A 22,099-nucleotide genomic window follows, 5' to 3' on the forward strand; every position below is an offset into this window, starting at 1 on the left:
CTCTTCCTCACCCCTAACTCAGTACTCAGTTCTGCCTTGTACCAGAATATCTGAATTCTTATTTATTTATAGATAAGAAAGATGGTATGAAAAAAAAAAAAAACCAATGGTATAGAAGCACAGGTATACTGCATACCTCTAATCTAGCAACCCAAGCTGGACAACTGTTTCTTCCTGACTCTAAGAGAAAACTTGGAGGCGGGGGGGTGGGGGGTGGTGGTGGGGGGCACATGATGTGGATATGGCTGGCTCATGGGAAAAGGTGGGGTGCAGTGAATTAGATCTTGGAGAACCACACTTGAGGGAAGGCAGGTCCAACAGAAGTGGTGGCTGAGCCACACTGGTACCAGAGAAAGACTTAAATAGAAAGGCCCTCTTACCATGACCACCCTCATAGCACTCCCAGAAACATAAGGATCAGAGTAGCAGCCTCCTCACAGACCATAGCACCTATGCACAGTGAGACTTTTATTAGAAATCACCCTCCAAACACACCACGAGGTACTGTGAGTCCAACGTGTTTCCTGAGGAAGGAGGGTCACAGTATTGGGGTATCAAGATCCTGGGCAGCTTGGCCAGCGAGTCCATTGCCTAGAACTGACCATGGCCAGAACTCCCTCACAGCAACATGAATCATCCATGAGAACCTCCACAAATGCAACACAAGAAACACCAGAGCACACACATCTGCACTACACTTAAATAATAATAAATACAGAATTCCATTTGCTGTTATTGGCCTGACAAAAGGAACCCAAAGGGAAAAAGAAAACCAAACACCTTTCTCTCTGGTGGACCAATGGGGAGAAAAACCCAAATTATCAAAATTCTTCAGTTACAAAATACTTTTTTTAAAAAATTCCATTATTAAAAGAATAAATAACAAAATATATAAAAAATAACTTGGTTGCATCAAAATTATAACTAGAAGTTATATCAAGATTCTTTGTGGCCTATCTTATAGTCAAATAAATGTTTTTGTTTCAATTTAACTTATTTAACTCTTATGGTGCCCTAGTGTGTCATCTAGTTGAAATAGTATAAAATAAATAAATAAAAATAATAAATAGCAAACATTAACATAAGAGGGTAAGAATATAAATACTTATGACAAAATTAAATAATTTACAGAATAAACTAACTACTTTCAGTGTCTTCCAGGAAGTGCAATTTCTCTACTTTTAAATACTAATTTGGAATTGCAGTCACAATTGACTTGGACTCTATTTACACAGTAAGAACATTGTGTTTTTAACACATTAAATTAAAATTTATCCTCTTCACATCTTAAATGAACCTATAAAGAAGTGAAATCTTGGTGGTCTCCCTGTAACAATTTACCACTGGTCTCCTGTCCCCACTGCAGTCACCTTGGATACAAGGAGCAAACCTATGCAGGAAAAGATACAATGATGGGTCCAGCACCTGGATGGAGGTACGGAAACCAGAGGTTTGGCCCAGTGATCTTGGACTTAGAGCCCAAGCCAGGGGTTAAAGACTGGAGCCAGGAGAAAGCAGGTCTGCACAGCTTAAAGGCATCTGCTGCCCAAGTAAGTGGCCGATTTTTCAGGGCCTCCAACTGAAAACAGAAAAAAAAAACTCCAGCTGACTTTCTATGATGCTCATCAACTGTGTAGACTGCCATCTGGGAAGCCTGTTCCTAGATTCACCTCTGAAGCAGAGTATTGTGCACCTTTAACACAAAGTTGAATTAAATGAAAACACAAAACATACTTGTCACGTGGGCCTCAGTGAGCATAGTCAGAAACCTAGGCATGCCCTCCTGCTGAGACTAGCACCCAGCAGGGCCATGGCCACCCTCCCAACCTTGACAAACAATGGAATACTGTGGCTGCAAACTCCAAAACTTCCCTGAGTGAGAACCTTGTCCATGAGCTTCCACCGGAGACTTTGAGCTGCTCTTCAGACTTCTTTTAAAAAAACAAAAAACAAAAACAAAAACAAAAATAAGTCACTTTGCAATACTTCAGTGTCCCCAGGCACTCACACAGAGAGGTCTTCATGCCTGGGCCTAATGAGGACATCATAGGAGACACTGATTCCCAGGCTCCCCTTTGGGTAAGCTGCACAAGGCTGCACCCAGGCTTCCAATTAGAAGTGGCTAGAAGTCAGGGTCCTTGCTGTGAGGAGCAGAGCAGACTCCTGTGTGCAGTGCAGCCTAGACCTGAATGCCCCTCACAGCTTGCTTGATCGTTTCCAGAAGGCCTTTGTTCTCCGGATTCTGGTAGCAGTCCTGATTGGAGTACATGTCAGTGAGGGTGTTCACATAGGCGTCAAAATTCTGTTCACATATTGGTTCCTAGAGAATAGAACCAGGTTAGCAGGCCCTACTACACTGGACCCCATGTAGTAGAAACTAGTGAGAAAGCCTTAACCCCAGGCAACAGGACAATAGTAGCAGTCACCCCTGGTAAAACTAAAAGTCATAGCAACAAGACTCACTGAAACCCTATTAGCCACAATTCATGAGCTACTCAGGACTAGATCAGTAGCCAACAGCTAGCCCCACAGACCACTGAGAACACTGAACCCTTCTCACAGGATCCTTCCCTAAGGACTCATTAACAAAGCAGTGGGGTACACCCACTGTTCCAACCCTGGAACCGTTCCTAGAGCAGCTGCTAGTTCAGCAGTAATACCCAGAGGTGATTTGCTGCCTACCATGTGTGGAAGGCGAATATTGGCAAGACTTTGGATGAGGGCTTGGCTAAGCCCAGACAATTCCAGAAACAGGGCCTCATTCTGCTCCTCAATGAGCTTGTTCTCCTCCTCGATGTTCTTCAGGTTCTTCTCCATGGACGAGATCTGTGGCAGAGACATAGAAAATGCTGCCTTCCCTTGGCCCTGGCTTAGTATGAAAGTACTGGCCATACCTCACTGTGTTCTAGGAAAAGACAAAGCTCATTAGTGGGAAGGAGACTTGGTTCTGTTCCCCCATGGGGTAGCCCATCCAAGGAAAGAGATGGTAGAGCTCTGGTCCCTGATTGGAGAGCCTCTGCCCAAAGGAAGTAGGAGCTGGTATGCCAAGCACTTAAGGGTACATGTGGCTTTCTCTGCCTTGTCCCTCCTAGGGGTAGAGAGAAATTACACCCTGGGCTCAATCTCTGCCCACTCTAGTTGTGCTCTGATATTGCCAGGCCTCCTGTTCCTTTTTGTAGAATAGTGTAGAATGGGAAGAATCTCATGCAATTTGTGGGTATTAGGTTGCCCCTTCCTTCCCACAAAAGACCAGCAAGCTGACTGCCTAGACTCCAGACACACCTCCAGACCAAATACAGACAAATTTCTCCATCTTCTACACTGACAATGAACCAACATAGGATTGTGTTGTTTCTGGGATTTCTGGTGTTAAAGGTCAGTCCCTACCTTAACTATTTGTTTCCAAGGAGTGAAAGACTGAACGCATGAGAAGACAATGTGTGACATGAAACAAGGACAGTGAGCTCCCAGGTGAGGCTGAGTGCTCTGTGGTGACTAAAGTAGTTCTAGAGACCTGCATTCCTTCTTCTTTGGCCTTTCTACAGCAAGCATGGAATGCCCTCAGAGTGATGGCTAGGACTGGCAAAGGAAAGCAATCAGGTTTTTACAGATAATCTTTGTTTTGTGGTTTAAAGATAGAGTCATCTCTTTCTACTGACTAGACTACTCTTAAACCTATGAGCTCACACACTCTTCCTGCCTCAGCCTCCTGAGTGGCTGAGTACCACCATACTAAGCTTTGTAAAAACTGACTTTTGAAGTTAAAGGGATGGCTATGTAGTTAAAAAATACTATTGCTCTTTCAGGGGACCCAAGTCTGAGTCCCAGAGCCTATATTAGGGGACTCACTACTGCCTGTAACTGGCTCCAGTGATATCTGACATCTCTAGCCTCCATAGGCACACACATACACACACACACACATACACACACACACACACACTCAGAGAGAGGAGGGAGGGGAGGGGTGGAGAGGGGTGGGGAGGGAGAGAGAGAGGGAGGGGGAGAGGGGGAGAGAGAGAGAGAGAGAGAGAGAACTCAGAAGTTAAGAGCATGTACTGCTCTTAGAGAGAATCCAGGTTCAGTTCCCAGCACCCATATCAGGCAGTTCACAATCTCTTGTAATATCAGCTCCAAGGGATTCAAAGCTCTCTTCTAGCATTCATGAGCAATGCAAACATGTACACACACACACATGTTTGTATGTATGTAATTAAAAAGCAAAAATGAAATCTCTAACAAAAATAACTGTCTTAGCCAGGCGGTGGTGGCGCATGCCTTTAATCCCAGCACTTGGGAGGCAGAGGCAGGTGGATTTCTGAGTTCGAGGCCAGCCTGGTCCACAAAGTGAGTTCCAGGACAGCCAGGGCTATACAGAGAAACCATGTCTCAAAAACAACAACAACAACAACAACAACAAAACAAACAAACAAACAAAACTGTCTTTAAAATATGACATCTGGCAAATAGAGAAATAAGAGATGCTACCACAAGGATGAAGGCTCTGGGGACTCTGAGAGAGGACCTATACTGTACAGTGTCTCATTTAGAGACACAGGTAAAGAACAGTGATGATCCCAGCTAAAAGACTCTGTGCCTTCTGTTGTCACTTCCAGTGGTCCTGGAAGACAACAACACATCAACATGTATAGAACTCATGGTACAAACTCTTCCTGACTCTATGACTGGTGCTACATATACACAAGCTCTTGAAATGGCATTAGCCCACAAAGAAGCTAGATTATCAAGACATGTGGAATGAAACCTGCTGGGGCTGCTGCCTACAGGAAGGGACTGTTTTCCTATTTGACCTCTTTACCCTTGATTGATTCTGTGTACATTTTCTATCCTTTTGGTCTGTCCAAACCATTAGGGGACACTCACATAACACCAGCTCTTTTCTAGATACACTGAGCAGTCAGAAGGTAGGGCAGTAGCCCTGTTGCCGAGCAACAACCCTACTTACCAGCATTTAACACTGAAGGTTTTCCTCCAAGAGAAAGTCCTGAACAAGATAGTGGAAAAGTTCTGTTCTAACCCACATTCTATTGAGATAAGCAAAATCTTTAGAGGAGGATGGGCAAGTCCTGATACTTGTGTGTAGCTGTGCTGGTTCAGGCAGGAATAGAGCAGATGAGTTTCCATTGCTAATGAGACTGGAAACATGAATTGGACAACCAGTACTAGCAGAACCAGAACACTAGCAAACTGGTCTTACCAATGGAGCTATCTAAGACGATGACTAACACTAGCTAGACCAGGGGCAGAGAAAACTCCCAGGCAATGCAGTGAGTGAGCAGCTAACCAGGGTACTGGGTGCTATGTGCTGTGTGCTTTGCTTCTATTAGTTCAGCACCAGTGATACTGATGGAATCAGCAATCCACAGGCTGGCTGGCAGGAAAGAGTCAAGTAGAGTAGTGTCACCCACCTGAGACTGCAGCTGCACCATGGCAGCCTCCATTTCCGAATTGGACTCATTTAAGTCTCGTATCTCCTGATTTAGCTGCTTGATCTCCTCATCATTCTCCAGCACTACCAGAAAATAAAAAAGGAAGAAAGTAAGAAAATAAGGAAGGAAGGAAGGAAGGAAGGAAGGAAGGAAGGGAGGGAGGGAGGGAGGAAGGAAGACAGGAAGACAGACAGACAGACAGACAGACAGAAAGAAAGAAAGAAAGAAAGAAAGAAAGAAAGAAAGAAAGCAACTGTGGTTCTGTCCAACTGCTTTGGAGACAGAAAGGGAGATTTTTGTTTAGAGGTGAACCTCTTGCCAAGTCCTAAGCTCCTCTCTTGGGCATGGATATTGGTAAATCCTGGAAACTGAGAACAGTATTATTTTCCTCTTGCCTTGACCTTGGCAGGAAGTACAGGTCTCTTCAGAGATATTAACTGTTACAACCAAAGGGAGATGTGTTCAAAGAGAATCTCCTTTCCTAGATGGGAGTGATCACACTGTCCACAAACCCATGGGCATGGCTTTTGGTGCCTTCAACATCAGACTCTGATCTACATAGTCACCAAACACAAAGTCAGAGTCAGTGGTCCCATTTCGAATATGGAGAACTTTGGGGCTAATGTTAGTAGGACAGTAGCTCAAGGCAAGAACCACCATGGATAATTTTCAAGGGAGCTCAGCTTCCCCCAACCCCTTCCCACAGTACAGAGAGGACAATAAGAAGGGATATCCCAAAAGAGCATCCTCACCATCACTTGTCTTGAATTTTGGGCTGAGAATCTCATCCCCTGAGAGTTTTCCTTTCTTTCCAGCAAAGGTTGCTCTGGGACAGCCAGACAAACTAGAAGCAGAAGTTATACATCACTGACCAGTTCAGGACATAGTGCATAGGCAGGTCCAGGATCTCACATCAGGACTACACCATTCTATTCCATCTCACCCAGATGACCCTGCATGCTTCCCTATGGTGACATTGCTTCACCTCAGCTTTCCTGCCTGGTGAGCAAGGCTGCACTATATGAAAGGGGCCCAGGCAGGTGCCCTCTCAGAGCCTTCCCTATTAGGCAGTCATGACTGCCCACAGGTCCTAAAGAACCAGAGCACTGATGCCTCAAAGTGTTATTCCTCTGGGCAGGGACTGAGGCTTGCACGCCCCACCTGCTGGCATTCTGGAGCACTGAACTCTGCGAGGGGGTCCTCAGAGCTAACCCCACCTGAGAGATCCTTCAGGATATGGATGTACCAGCATTCACAGGTGATTCCTTTAATATAGCTATTCAAGCAGAAAAAGAAAACATATAAAAACATGTGGATTATCACACACTACTTCATGATTGTGTGATTTCATCCACATCATAACTCAAGGTGGTGAGTGAAATGTACTGCGGAAGCACAGTGTTCAACTGCCCCGCCCACTTGGCCGAAGCTCTGGCGGTCTCTTCTGTGGTCTTCTTGGCATTTCCTTTATGGTCTGTATCCTGCAGTGATCCCAGCTGCCCAAATGAGACCACATTTTTTCTGTGCTCCTAACTAGGCCCCTCACTCTCTGAGGCAACTGGCTAGATACAAAGTTCTGTCTCCTTTCCTTTGTTACCCCATTTAGTAGGTATGCCAGGCCCTCCCCAGCTCCAGCTATATGAGAACTTGTCCTCCATACATCTCTGAGTAAGCTTCTGGCTTTTTCTCCAGAGTACATTTTGCCTACAGCTCTGCTGTTTTCCCCAATCCCTGATCACTATTCACCAGATTCAGTGATTCTTAACTTATTTAAACTATATGTTCCTACCCACCCTGCTCAACACACACTCAAAATGGCAATGGCAGGTTGTTCTTTTGTTCTCTGCTCTGTCTCTACTCCTGGATGCTAGGTTTTCTCTCTGTAAATGTTTTTGTTTAATGGATGCATTAACTTTGTAGGTGGAAGAAGAAATAAGGGTGAGAAGAAAGAAGAAAGGAAAGGAAGAAAGAAGGAACTAGGAATTGATTTTCACTCCAAACAAAAGTTACTAGACAAGATCAATGGCTTCTTAGAACAAAATGGAAAGGGACCTGGTGAAGCAAAGTCAACTCAGCCCCGTGGCAGGCACTGTGGGCAGGTGATAGAATGAGCACTGCCTAGACAAGAAGAGGTCTAGTTACCAGGTCCCTTGCAAAGCAAGCAAGGGCCTTTGCCCAAATTTCAAAACACGGGCCCAATGTAAGAGGTAGGGAACAAGGTATAGGAAACAAACTTCCTGAGAAATCAAATGAGTAAAGACGGAGTCTGTTCATGCACGGCCTCTGTATTTAGCCTAACAATGCTCATGGGGACAATAAACACCAGGGTACAGAGGACACTTACGGGAACAAACACATGCTGAAAACAAAGCAAACACTATCTTGTACCAACAGTCTCCATAATTTCTCTTATTTAGCTACCTACTGGGGTCTTGCTTTCCCTTGCAGAACTGCTGTTCCCACTAAGTACCAGCATGCTCCCACCAACAGGAGTAATGTTCCAGACCAAAGGCCCCTGATTGTTGTTGACATGTGTGTCAGGTACCTTCGGTGGGTGAGGAAACTGCCGTTGGCATGGCCAGAGCCGTCGCAACCTGGGGTGGGGCAAGTAGGGCCCTCATTCTTCAGCGACTTCCACGAGAAAGATGAACCATTGAGAGCTCCCTCTTTCTGCCTCCGAGCAGCCAGTGGGCAGCCAGAAGCACTCCTGTGAGAGGCATATTTGCCGCTGATGTGGCCGAGCCCCACACAGCCTGGAACTGGGCACCTAGACACAGAAAGACTGAGGTGACCACAGGGGCCCTCGGTAAAAGGATCTGGGAATCCTGCACAGCCAGGCTCTAGATATCCAGCATCATGTACTTTATACTTTTGAGTGAGGCACGAAGTCAGCTGAATCCCATCGCTGGCTTTCCAGATGGGGATGTTATCCCTCTCCCTTTTTGCCCTTGGCTTTTGCCTAGCAGGGGCTGCAAATCAGGAGAATGGTGAGGGCACCCTAAGCCTGTTAACATACAGCTTCAGAGCTGTGACCTACCATGGCATGGTGCCCATGGGTATTTGGAGAACACAGTACTCAGACAGGTAGACTTTGACTACCCATAATCACCCTGCTGGAGACTGTCCAGGAGCCATTCCTTTGTTCCAGGTACTTGAATACAGAGATAGAAATACTATGGTGATAATATAGATGCAGATGACAAATGTCCTAGGCATGGTGTATGAAGGATTGGCTAGGACCAATGAGATAAGGAGAGCAGGGTCTCCAAGAATCTACCTAAAAGCTTCAATCTAAAAACTTCCAGCCCTTTCCAACAAATGCAACTCAATCAAGCTACCATTTGTCATATGTCCACTATATGCTAAGAACCAGGCAAATACATAGGATCCAAGGATATTGCTGCCATATTTTACAGAATTCTCTGTGGCTGCAAAGAAGTCAGGACAGGACATCTTCAGACAGAGGGCCAGAATCAGTCTCCTACTGTCAGGTAATCTCTTGCTGTCTACTGCTCCTAGGGCACAGGGCATAATGCCCAGTTGGAGAGTAGCAAGGTGGCAGCAGCAAGTTAGTACCCCATCTCAACTCCAGGAAACCCTTAGAGATGGTCTCCTAACTGCCTTTGCTAAGGCCCTGCTTCTTCTTCTATCTGAACAACCCCATTTTTCTCCTCTTCTCCCCTTCTTGCTCCTCCAGCCTACATAGGCCTCAGACAACATAGAATGTCTACAAGGTCAACACAAGGTAATCTCAGTCTGAAGCCCATAACAAGAACACCTCACAGAGGCTTTGGATAATTCACATTCAATGTCTAGCTTCTCAAATCTGTGAGGTATGGAATACCTAGGCCAAAGATAGCTAACCTGAATGTTGAGATGAGACCCCTACTGAGTCTCCAGTATCACAAACTCAAAAGACCAGCTGATACAGGCTCTTTAGTCACTTCAGACAGCTGAATTCTTCTAACTACTTGAAGAGGGTTATCTAACCTCCTTGCAAAGAGGAATCTCATATATAAGCAGTATTCAGGAGTGATTTTTTTTTCTCCTAACAATGGTGTCAAATCTTCAAAATCATGCTTGACATTATGTTGAGACATGAATATGGCATGAGCCAACAGGCTTCCATGCTCCTTGGATAAGTTTGTCTTTTCCAGAATGAACAGTGGGGCATAGAAGCCATGTATGCAGTGATATGAGACATGGGTCCAGGACAGTAGAGAACAAAGGAGTAGCTCTCAGATCCGGAGTGGCTTGTACAACATGGACCTCCAGGAGAGTTCAATAGAGCAGGGAAAGTATCAACACCTGACCTCTACACTGGAAGCTCTGTTGACTTCTATGACCTCAAAGTGTTGACATGACTTAGTTTCAAACAATTCTTATATGAAATATTAAGAATGAGAATTCTAGCACAATCCTTGCAAAACTACAACTCACATGTGCTAACAAAACCCCACCCTTCCATAGGACTTGGTATACCCATTAGACTAAACGGTTGGTGGTGGCAACCCCCTCTGAATGATGTGAGGCTGGTTAGGCCTTTATTGTGTGGCTAACTCAATTTTGACTACAGCTGGAACAAACTGGGAGAAGTGTAATCCCAGGCCAAGTTGTTTTTTGCCTAAGTGAGTGACTGGGTGTTATTGGCCCAGTAAACAACACAGTCAGGGAAGGCCTGCTTCTTGAAAGCCCACTGGGCCCAGCCCCAACAAGCAGCCTAAATCCTGATAACCAACAAAAACAAAGACACCTGTTCTGTTTGCCTGGTGGGGAACCTTCTGTCCATTTTACTAATTGGTCAGTGGGTAATTCCTATTTGAGCCTGTGACAGGGCATACCTGCAAAAGAGTGAGTGCTGCAGGAAACTAGCTCTCTATCTTACAGCAGTACAAGTACCTACTGACTTCACCACATAAGGTCAAGGTTTGCCCATAAGCCCCCAGAGGAAATATCACCCACCCTACCCCCACTTTACCCCAGGAGAATGGAAATAGTCAACTGTATTTTTGCTTCAGAGACATGTGTCACTTAAGATCCACATAAGATGTGGCAACTTTCTAGAACTTCTGGTGAGACAATGATGCATTGCTTTGAGCTCTTTTCTGTCCCCCCACCTCCCAAAGTTCTAGCCCATGCACTGACAATAGCAAGTGATAAAAAAAAAAGACTCTTACTATGATATTTTGGTGGTCAAACCCAATTTCCCCAAGAAAAAAATGAAAAGGGATTAGAAGAAACTAGCCTTGAAGTAGCACCCTGATTCCTAACAGTGAGAAGTAACAAAATCTCCAAGCTTAAAAAGCTGTCTTTGGTTCCTAACTAGGAGACTTATATTTTTTAAAAAAATGAATAGAAGAAGCAATCAAAGATGGTAAAGCAGATGGTAATTTTAGTTCACCTGAACTGGGCCAACAACACCCAAATATTCACTTAGCAGAAAAAATAGACATCTTCAATGTGTTTTAAGAAAGAAGGGAAAAGATACAGAGAGAAAGGAGAGTAACAAATGTTACTCGTTGACTCTCAGTAACTTTATTGGATTTATACAATGGTGAGAAAAATAAGACTGGGACAATGAGAAGAAGGTGGCTTGAGAGACTATTTTAGAGATTATATTGATGAAGGCAGGAAAGATGGTCAGAAAATAACATTCCATTGTGAAGGAAACTAAGAACCAGGACACAGGCGAGAGGTGTCATCATCGTCTTAGGTCAGAAAGTCCACATTGTTTTTACTCAATATGATTTTTTTCATGTATATGAACATACAGCTGCTTGAAACACTGTATGCCTTCCAAAAGTCAGTATCTACTCCTAACAACCAAATTATATTTATCACCTCTCATCCTGGTCAAATTACCAAGTATAGTGATATCAAATATGTTCTAGATGAAGACATGCCAATTTATTGTCAACCATAAGAAAAGGGATGACTAATCTTCAAGTTCCAGAAAATATCCTTCTCTCCCTTGATAAACTCTCTTTGCAGAAAAATCCCTTCCTGAGAGGAAGCAAATGGAAGAAATTGATCAAATGCATCAGGTAAAATTGGTGGGTTTTTATCTAAGTCAGGGAAGACGGTGCCATTATAATAGAGACGTATATAAGCTTGATAAGCTACTGGCTACTGTTGTTTTTATAAATAGCCAACTATGTAGTGTTTTAAAAGTTAGGTGAAGAGTAAACACAAATGTATGCTGATTTCAGTGTCAAGATGAAGTTATATAAGTCTCTCCATGTAGCCCTTGCTCTCCTAAAATCTACTATGTAGACCAGGCCAGGCTGTCCTTGAAATCACAAAGATTTGCCTGTCTCTGCTTCTAGAGTGCTGGGATTAAAGGTATGTCCTACCATGCCAGGTTGTAAAAACTACTTTTTAAAAAATTACCCTAGCATCTAATAGGCCATACTTTGGAATTGATTCAGTTGTGTACATGACCAAGTTAAGACCAAAATGCTAGCTATGTGTTCTTACTTCACTGAATGACCCTTCATTTTTAAGCTAGAGAATTTTTACTCTGTATCTAACTGGTAATTAGAAAAAAAGAAACTTATAAGAGAGAGAAAATAAAGACCAAGGATATCCTTTTTAGTCCCCAGACTCCCCTCCTTCATTAGTTCTAGACAGATGTGCTGATGGTCAGACAGGTAATATTCAAAGATTCATTATCATCCTAATGAACTGCCCTCTAAAACTTTATACCTGAACCCTCTTGTCAGACAAAAGACCCATGGGGACCCCAGAACCACTTTGGAGCAGTAGGATACTTAGCTTCCCAAAGCACCTCTAACTTGAACCCAGAGAATACACTCTGGGATCAATATCCAGGAATCAATGTGTCAAGTTCCAGTATTTCTGTAAAAATGAAGATTGTCATCAATCACTTTAGTGGCCAGGTGTGAGGAAAAGCCTAAAGTAAGTTGTTTCATTTTGTTTTGGTTTTGAGACAGGCTCTCAATATGTAGCTCATGCAGGTTAAACTCAACGATCCTCCTGCTTCCAACCTCTCAACTTCTGGGGTTCCAGATTTGTATTCAAAAGGATTTGTTTCAGTTTTTGTTGTTTAGTTAAAACATTAAAAAAAAATCTCAACTTTTCAAAATAATGAAGGAGCCATCATGACCCAACATACTTCATCAACTCGGGGTCCTCCTTGTCATCCTTGGTAGGCGCCACCTTGAGTCCACTCTTCTTGGCACGTGGGCAGCCTGACAAACTGGTTTTGAAAGAGGAAAACATGCCACCTCAGTCCCAGAACAGCAGCTCCCTCACTGTCTGCCTCACGCTACTCCCTCAAGTTCTGTGGCCCCCTGTGGGGGTGGGAAGGAGGGAAGAAAGGATCAATCAGTCAGGTGACTCATTAGGTATGTTTTCGTGTGGAATAGACTTGATTCTTACAATCAAGCAGGGCAACAGAACAATCAAAAGTGGGAAACCTCTTCAGGAGCCTCTAAGCTGACACTTTGTCTTTTGATTTACTGCAAAGGGATAACTGAGCATGCTGGAAGCACCAACAATTCAAAAGAGATATAAATGGGCTCTAGGTGTTGGTAACTTTAATACCTTATTCAGAGCATTAGAACTTTGTCTAAGTCAGAACTTTCACCACTATCCTTATCCCCACTTACCTCCGGTGTGAAGCATAGTTCCCTGTTATGTGGCCAGAGCCATCACAGCCAGGTGTGGGGCACCTGCAGAGGAACATAGTATGAAACAAGAGCTGATAAAGACATATGCCCCTTTGGGCTCAGCTCTCAACTGAGTCCATCAAAATCTTAAGCTCTAGGTCCCTCAAACATCCCACCCCCCTTTAAGCGCCTCTTTACAAAGGAGCATCACTACTTTAGTCTGTCATTGCCAGCAACAGGTATTTAATAGGATTATATCAGGGACTCAGGACTGAACCCCTGCCCTTCCAGGGAAACCCAGAAAGCCAATAAAAGAGTAGGTGAATGAGCCTAGCTTTACATGGGACAAAAAAAATAGAGGACTGGATTCAGCCCACTGTGTTCACTGCATCCAAAGGAGAGTGTGTGTTTCTGGCTTAGCCTTTTATTAAGTTGCAGTCTTATATGATTATCTAGAACATATTTAAGCCTTATGTTCAATCATGAGAACTCAGAGATGTGCCCATGAGTACCTGCTATGCAGCCCCTGCAGCCTGATCCCTGCTTGGTGAGTATAGAACTTAGCCAGTGGCTTTTATGGGCACATGGACCCAGAAAAGATAAAATAAGAAACACAAAATAAAGAAAAAAAATCAAGGTTTATACATCCAAAACTGTCTCGGGAATATATCCCACACAGTGGTAGAAAGTATACTATAATATTATGAACATGGACTTTTCTTGAGTTATTTTCTCCCAAATGGAAAATCATGCAGGCGTTGATTGATGAGGCTGACTTGGAGGTAGACCCATCTCATCAGATCTGCTGCTTTGCATCTTGCCAGTAATTACAGTGTCATCCTATGGGAATCAGTGAGCATTTGGTATTGGTTATCCAAAGTGCTGCTCCATGGCACCCAGTCCCTAGGAAGCCTCTGACTTCATCTATACAAGCAGTATCTGACCTTTGAAATATAGTACTTCTTATATGAAGGACAGAAGCTAGAAGTCTGGCATCCCAGAGGATGGCATAGCTGGCATCATTTCTTCTGACTTTATTTCTGCGTGTCTCTCCCTGCCCCCCAAACTTTGAGGGTATCTTCCCAGACTCCTCAGGTCCCTCACAGTGTAAGATACTGGATACTTCTTTGGCTCTCAAGCCGTTGACCCACCAAATCTTTCTCTAGTCTTCATGAGACCATGTAGTGGGTGTACACTACAGTAGTAGGGCTATGTTACCACCATGGTAGCCCTACTGTCCAGAAGTCCAAGTACAGGGAACTGAGAATAATTCCTCCATGCTTTCAGTAGAAAGAAGCTCAGTCTGAGACTCAGGAATTCTACTCCTTGTCTTCATGTCAAGGAAGCATCCAGCAGAGGTTTAGTACAGAAAGCGGTGGTCACTCAGCAGCCACACAGCAACCTAGGCCTCTGAGCCATGAGTTGCACCAGGGGTGAGGTGCAGATATACTCAACAGCACCTGTGAGTCTTGGGAGGGTCTGTGGCTTCCCGAGAACAAGCCAGTGCCTAGAATGCAGGAGAATGTTCTGTGTTCCTTGTAAAGCCATTACTTGATGGCTTTCCTGAAAGTTACACTTAAAGAGGATAGTGTCCATATAGTAAGAGGACTGAGTTTCCTTGATATACTCCTTATGGAAGCAGCCACAAAAATTAGAGCCTCTATCCTGACTATCATCTGCTTCTAAGTGGAAAAGAAGGAAGAATTTATACCTAAATATGATTCTGCCTTGGTGGTACCTCAGATCTCTCTGTGTGTCTCATTCCTGTAGTGCAGAAAAGCTGCCAACCCTCTTGACAGCCTGACATGCCTCAACTGTATGGAGTAGTATGTACATTTACACCATGATGAACTGAGCAGCTCTAGGCAGCCCCTTATCACACACAGGAGGAGAGTAAACGCTCCTGAAACTTGCTTAAAAACGGAACATGCCAGATCATGTCTGTATTTTAGCATTTTTAGGGAGACCACAAAAAGAGCTCACTTGCACTACTTTGGACAGTCTGATATCTACACAGACAAAACAAGAATCCAAGGAGCACTGGGGTGTCAGGAAATGTAGAAAAGAGGTCATATTCACCTTCCCCCAAGACCACACTGGAGTCTACAGCAACAAGGCAATGGACCCAGAAAAAGCTCTGGAACAAGAAGTGCTCAGGAGTCAGTACAGACGCCTGAGACGTATATCCATATAAGGAGGCTTTCCTCCACTGTTCCCACAGAAGCTTTATGTTAAAGTTTTTTTTTAAACAGGCTTGGGGTGCAGACCCTCCCAGGGTCTACCTTCCAATCGATCAGCCAAGCTTCCTCTTGTTGGCCCTGAATGTCAGTTTCAGGGCCACAGAATATACAGTTATATCCTGATATAGGGAGTTCTCTAGGGCCTGAGTTCAAAAAGGAAGCAGATATAAAAATGACTATGAGGGTAGGGAGAGAATACAACAAAGATAATGAAGTGTGGAGGGATGGCATGGGGGCGGGGGGTTGGAGGGATGGCATGTAGGGGGAGGGGGAGGGAGAAGTTCCCTGAGGCTACAGGACTGAGTTCTCCAACTTTGAGTTTCATGACTAAACTACAGTGTTAGTGAGTGAATGAGTAATTTGAGCCTACAGGGTATGCAACTGACATTCACTACCAGAAGGAATGGAGCTGATTAGAGAAGAACAGAGTGGACACTGGAAAACCATGGATTTCTGTCCTAGTGTAAATCAGCTCAAGTCCCTTCTGCTATTAGCATTCTAGCTCCTTGTCCAAAAGACACTAGTACACAGCACCTATCTAGTCCTAAATCAGATCCAGGGAGTCTTGGCCTGGGTTCACAGACCCTATAACAAAGGACTGTGAGAGGGAGGGCCCCGGCCCTGTTGTGAGGAACTGAACAACAGGATAGTATCTCCTTCTTCCAATGTCTCTACTCAGCTCTGGTCACCTGAATAAGGTAACCACAGCTCGGGGTCATGGAGGCTATAATGTCACAGATCAATAGAGAAAATGAAAGCCAGAAACAATGGAGGCACTAGCTCCAGCTCCAAGAGAACAGATGCCTGGAAACCTCTGGGTGCTTGCTCCTCTCTTCTGAGGACTGTCAGGCAAACTGACAGTTGTGGGTGCCCATAGAACCTGGTCTGCACATGTGTTAAGGCAGAGAGGCACAGAAGCAGGGAGAGATCCAGCAGAGAGAAGGCAAAAAGCACTGCGTAGGACTGGGAGGGCACAAGGGAGAAACAGAACAGCCAAGGCAGGCAGGGTTGGGGTGGGAAGCAAGGAACATTCTCTGGTATTAGTGACAGTTCATTTGACAAGAGCCCCGTAGCCTATAGCCACTAAGTCACAGCCAAGTTCCAGCTTTTCTCAGTATCTAGAGTGGAAATAGGAAAAGCAGGCCCGGCAGCCCTGTCAGAGTCCTTGGGAGTAGCTGGGGAAAGAGCTGGAGCAGTACAGGAACTCTGCTCCAACAAGTGAGACAGACAGTGCTCAGAGGTTCAGATTGCTCAAAGCTGGAGTCACAGGTGCAAGGACAGCCCAGCCAAGCAGAATCAGCCCTTTCAAGCCCTGCTCCTCTTCCCCATCCCAGGAAGGCAGAGCCAGCCTGGGATGGTATCTTAGAGAAGGCTGACTTGATAGGAGCCTCACAAAGGAGAGAGCAAAGCTAGAGCTGCCCAAGAGATAGGCAGTCAGTGAGCGCAAACATACTTGAGGTCAGCAGAGTGGGCAGCCATGAGGTTTCTGAGGCTCTTGTCAGCAAGAGGGCAACCAGAGAGGCTGAAAGAGAAGAGATGGGATATGGGGTGAGCCATAGAGGGGAGCAGAGGAGATGAGGAAGAACCCTTCCCCCCTACACACACATACACAAAGCACCGGAGCCAGACCAGAGGAGCAGGGCACGAACCTGCGATGGGAGGCATAGTTCCCGGTGATATGGCCACTGCCGTCACAGCCGGGGGTGGGACAGCTGGACAAAGGAAAAAGAGCATCAGAACAGAGAACCATGCACACCTGTAGGCCTTCCCCCAGAACAAGTCAATTAAAAGCAGGTGGCCATCCTCAGATCACAGCTCTCACCTTTGGGACTGGAAATTTCTCCTATACAACTTAACTCAAGAAGGAAAAAGAATTTGAAGTTAGGATGCCTCTGACACATGAGTGTTGTGTGTGCATATGCATGCTATGTGTAGACATTTGTGCTTGTGGACATGTAGATGGAGTACTCCTCCCTTCTCCAGTTCCTAAAGCAGCCCAATTTTCTCTGAGAATGAGAACACAGACCCAGCCAGCCTGGGAAGGCCTGGTGCCCAGGTAGAAAGAAAATAGCTAGCGGTGTACAGTAAAAGGACAGGAGGATCCCTCTACCCTCCATAAAATTAGCTCTGCGTACAGGTGAGAGTTTAGATCAACAGTGGAAAAGGTGCTATGCATAGCCCTTCTAAGTCTTATAGAGGACATGTAGCAGTAGAGGTTAATGAAAGACACTTGCCTGTTCCACCTTGAGGTCCAGCAGCTCCCAGAGCTGAGAGCTGCTGTCTGAACCTCTCTGCCCACGATACAATACCCATCTTGCCCTGATCTGTTCTAGATTGTGGGCTGGATCATGTTCATATCCATCTCAGTGCAAAGCTGAAAGGAAACTCATCACTGTAAGCTACCTGGATCTCGGTAGTTGCTGGGTTCTGGGACCAGGTCTGCTTTCCCTGGGAAGCCCGTCTGCCAAGGGGTCACTTACGTGAGAAGCTCCTTCTTTATGTCCTTGGAAAGAAACTTCAGCTTAAAGTTGGTTAGGGTGACTTCCCCTGGATACTTCCGCTCCTCAAAGTTCTCTTCTGACACCTCCTGATCATCTGCTTCAGAAGAAGCAAAGGAGTGTGCTGCTGGCTCTGACTGAAGAAAACAAAAAACAGGGAATGTTTTAACAACTGGCAAAGAAGTCAGATGTCCAACTTAGTGGGAAACAAAGGGAGAGGGAGAGTAATGGAAAGTGGGAAACAAACAGAGGGAGAGGAATGGAAGATGCCTGATCTAAGAGCTTTCTGGGGGGCAAATTATGACTAGGAAGTGTGAGGAGAAGGAAGGGACCCTTCAGTAGTACTCACAAGATATTTTACCTTATGAAAGAGGGAGAAAGACCTAGCAACCCCAAGACAGAAGACCACACTAGGAAAGCCAGGGCACTCAGCCTTGGCCCACCTCCATCACGTTACCACAGAATGGACACCCAGGTGCAGTTATTTAGGGCTCAACTATCAGGAAGAACTAAATAAGGTTGCTGAGGTATTTCTAAGCTGAGGTGGATAACATACTAGTAGCCTAATGATAATCATAGTAAGCCTGAGACCCCTGGTGCACAACAGGATGCCTTGATTAGATCAGACACTTAACCAACACCACTAACTGATCTCTAGGCCTGGGAGTATTTTCTTACTACCCATAGCCCCAGGGGTGTGGCACCTGGAGTGAGGAACAACAGCCCTTCCATTGAAAGCCAGGGGTCCTACAGCCTTAGAATAACAGCTTCTAGCAAAACAGGTACACAAGATTTTAGGTTCCAGAAATGTACCAACTTGCTATGTGGGTTTCAATAGGCTATGTAGGCACTGCATCTGAAAAGTTGCAACCCTTAAATAAGAGAAACCCATGAAGCTGCAGCAACACCCAGAGCAGCTCTGGGGAGCCAGACTGTAGTAACTGTTACGATTTGTGTCATTAAACAAAGCTCTAGGATAGTGATTTGTTTGCCTAAACATTTGGACAAAGGTCCCAAGAAAGACACATTTAGGAGAAGTCTTTAGGGTGAGTGAAGCTAGGAAGTAGAGGCGCCATAATAGGGGCTGAGTGTACCCATAATATCAGGACAATTACTGCCAAAATTGGTGAGCCATTGGGAAGAACTGATGAGAGGGACTGAGTAAGAAACACAGAGCAGAGGGAGAGGAATGGAAGATGCCTGATCTAAGAGCTTTCTGGGGGGCAAATTATGACTAGGAAGTGTGAGGAGAAGGAAGGTTTAGGAAAACTTGGCGAAGTCTGCAGGTAGAGCGTGGGGGAAGGCCTCAGCAGGAGGACCTCAGGACCTCTAAGAGAGATCCCACTGCAAATGGTACATCATTTCTAGGGAGACAATGATGTTGCAAGAGGATATGCTGAGGAAATGGAATAAAAAGACCAGAACTGGGCTAGAGAGATGACTCAGCAAGTAGGAGCACTGACTGCTCTTCCAGAGGTCCTGAATTCAATTCCCAGCAACCACATGATGGCTCACAACCATCTGTAATGTTATCTGATGCCCTCTTCTGGTGTGTCTGAAGACAGCTACAGTGTACTCATATAAATAAAATAAATAAATCTTAAAAAAAAAAAGCTGAACAAATAAAAAGGCAAGGAAAGGTCCCAAGACATCCACCAACCCAAGCCCAATAAATAAGCTGAGAAGCCACAGTTAGGAGAGCAGTGAAGAACTTAACCCTGGGATTAAAGCATGAATCATGTAGGTTTCTAGGCCCAAGAATGAGAGAAAATAGTGAAGACATTACACAGAGGGCACCCAAACTTCTACTAGGGCTCCTGCCTAGTGCAAGAAGGAACCAACTACTACAGATTTGGATAGATATGGCTCTGTGTGCACTTCCTTTCTGTGAGGGCTAATTCCCCATACTCTTCTAACCCAAGTTATCCCAAAGGGCTGTTAACTACGCTGTGTTACCTAGAACAGAAGCCCAGTCTAACCCAAGTTAACCGAAAGGGCTGTTAACTATGCTGTGTTACCTAGAACAGGAGCCCAGTCTAACCCTCTAAAAATTGGGTAATCCTCAGTCTTACCCAAGGATGGAATAAGTGTTTGAAAGAGGGACTAACTTACAGACAAGTAGATTTGGGTGGGGCTGGCCTACCTCATCCACCTCCTAGAGGTATATGGCCCAACTCCCTCCAGATATTCCTTCCAGAAGGTGGAGACTGCTAGTCTCACACTGGCTGTCCAAACTGTTTCTTAGGAAACATCTTAATAGGGTGGAGAAACTCACACATTTTACATTCAGGTGTGTAGAACAATAGGAAAGGGAACGCTCCAGCTCAGACTCTGATGCCAAGTTATTGTTCTCTCCCCATTCAGTAGTCATCTTGGGGACTCAGGTCTTTGCCCACCACAAGGATCCCATGCCAAGACCCCTGTGCCAGAAGTTCCTCACTGCTCTTGGTCCAAGGAACGAGGCATCAAACCACTGTCTGGACAGCAACTGCTTTTGATGGACTACATTAGGGAAGTGGAGCAAGGAAGCCTGGGGAGCTATTGATAAAAGGCTCAAGAAACAAGCTTTTCCCAAATCATCCACAGGAGATACAAAACACCCCTCTCCTCTTTGGAAAGTCTACATTGTTGCTACCCACTAAATTCTGAGTGTAACAATGCAGGAGAAACCTTTGCTGCAGGCTGTGACCTGAGTTTTGAATGGCCTGAAGATGAAGAATCCTGTATGAAAAGAGATAGACCTTGAAGGCTCTACATAAACCTCTTAAGGAAAAGATATCTAAGAAGCAAGCAGTGTTCACAGCAGTCCTGAAAGCAGCTGAGAGCCTACACACTAAGGTCACATATATGACCCCTGGCACCCACCTCCTCAGGCTCTTCCTCTCGAAGCCGACTAGGTTTGGTGTAGTCTAGAGGACGGTCCCACTCATCCTGGCGAGAGGCCTGGCTGGACTGGGGTGAGGTCATAGAGCTGCTGGGGGCACTGGTGCTGCTCTGACGCTGAGAGACATCAGGAGACTTGACACCAGGGCTGCTACTGCAGCTGCTACTGCTGGGGAAAGTGTTTTCCCGCTTGCGATGTTTATGCATGCTCAAGTCCAGAGTTCCATTTTCATCTACCTCAATGTCCACAGCCTGCAAATATGAAGGTTAAGAATAGGGTTAGCAAACTGAGTCACTTCCTGAAAGTGTTTTTTTGTCACAATACTGACTCTTGTAGAAAGAAGCAATCAATGGCCTGTTTAGAGGAAAGAATTAGCGCCATATCCTAACCTCATGTGAAGAAACCCTGCAGCCCAGCCCCTTTCTCCTACAGATTAGGAAGCCAGACCCTTGAGACCACTGCACGTTTTAGTGAAAACAGGACTTTGACCCTAAGACATGTCAGTCACTACTAACTTCCAGAAAAGCATATAGGAACACAGTATGAGCCTGACCTTGAGTTTCACAGCACAAAAACTCTTTTCATGGCTGCTCACCTACCCTTTTGGGTTATATGAGCCATTACCAGATGGTCAAATGTAATAAAAAAAAATGTCAGCTAAGGGCTAGAGAGATGTCTCAGCTGTTAAAAGCATGTATTAGTCTTTTAGAGGACCATGCTTAGCTCAGTTTCCAGCACCTATATCAAGCATCTCACTATAGCCTATAACTCCAGTTCCAGGGTATCTGATGCCGTCTGGCTCTGGGCACCTGCACACATATGATGCACATAGACAATGCAGACACAGTCATGTGCACATAAATAAAACATAAATATTTTTAAATAAACATCAACTAGTTTCCAGTTGCTCTTGGCACCAGCCATAGCCTTACTGTAATTTTCTCAATATAAACTCTACCCATTCTTCTCTCCCCAAAGGGTTTCAGGATTGTATGTTTACCTTGCTGGGGAGGTCCTGTGGCTTTGTGCTGAGGTTCTCTGGCATCTCCCAACATCGAGTGGAGAGGTTCAGGATGGCTGTGGCAGCCATGTGTGCAGCCTCAGCATCATGAGAGTAATCGAAGCCTACAGAAGAAGATAAAGTATTCTTATAAAACCACTGAAAGATTAGACTGCACCTGGAGGAAGTGACTTTGGTAAAGGCTGGATGCTAAAAGGGAACATCCTAGACTAACATAGACAAAGACAGAAGCAGCAGACAAATGGGAAGAGAGCAAGGGGTCAAGGCATAGTACTCCCACATTATCACTCACTTCTTCTACTGCTCTTGCCTCCAGCACTGAAAATACATCTCATTTCTGACCTTTTGGTCAGAAATTTGGTCAGAAATAAGAAT

General features: G+C 45.0%; 1 protein-coding gene and 1 pseudogene across 3 annotated transcripts in view; one reads left to right on the plus strand and one right to left on the minus strand.

Moving 5' to 3' along the window:
• Positions 1-282: 282 nt before the first annotated feature.
• Myt1 (myelin transcription factor 1) overlaps positions 283-22,099 on the minus strand; it is a 59,966-nt gene continuing 38,149 nt past the window's right edge. For 2 of the 3 annotated variants that reach the window (XM_021186542.3, XM_085831339.1), the window contains exons 12-23: positions 21,704-21,828; positions 20,685-20,954; positions 17,802-17,956; positions 16,971-17,033; positions 16,775-16,843; positions 13,082-13,144; positions 12,586-12,669; positions 7,996-8,217; positions 6,203-6,294; positions 5,430-5,533; positions 2,683-2,826; positions 283-2,320 (exon numbers count right to left, since the gene is read on the minus strand). In XM_021186542.3, the coding sequence (XP_021042201.1) occupies positions 2,180-2,320; positions 2,683-2,826; positions 5,430-5,533; positions 6,203-6,294; positions 7,996-8,217; positions 12,586-12,669; positions 13,082-13,144; positions 16,775-16,843; positions 16,971-17,033; positions 17,802-17,956; positions 20,685-20,954; positions 21,704-21,828 (1,532 nt within the window). In that variant the 3' untranslated portion in view covers positions 283-2,179. The remainder of the gene's footprint in view (positions 2,321-2,682; positions 2,827-5,429; positions 5,534-6,202; positions 6,295-7,995; positions 8,218-12,585; positions 12,670-13,081; positions 13,145-16,774; positions 16,844-16,970; positions 17,034-17,801; positions 17,957-20,684; positions 20,955-21,703; positions 21,829-22,099) is intronic. The other variant, XM_029474729.2, reaches the window with a different exon arrangement.
• LOC110289420 (dnaJ homolog subfamily A member 1 pseudogene) lies at positions 9,714-11,853 on the plus strand (annotated as a pseudogene).

Source organism: Mus caroli, unplaced genomic scaffold (assembly GCF_978045245.1).
Source record: "Mus caroli unplaced genomic scaffold, Mus_caroli_1 scaffold_2, whole genome shotgun sequence".
NCBI classification, from domain to species: domain Eukaryota; kingdom Metazoa; phylum Chordata; class Mammalia; order Rodentia; family Muridae; genus Mus; species Mus caroli.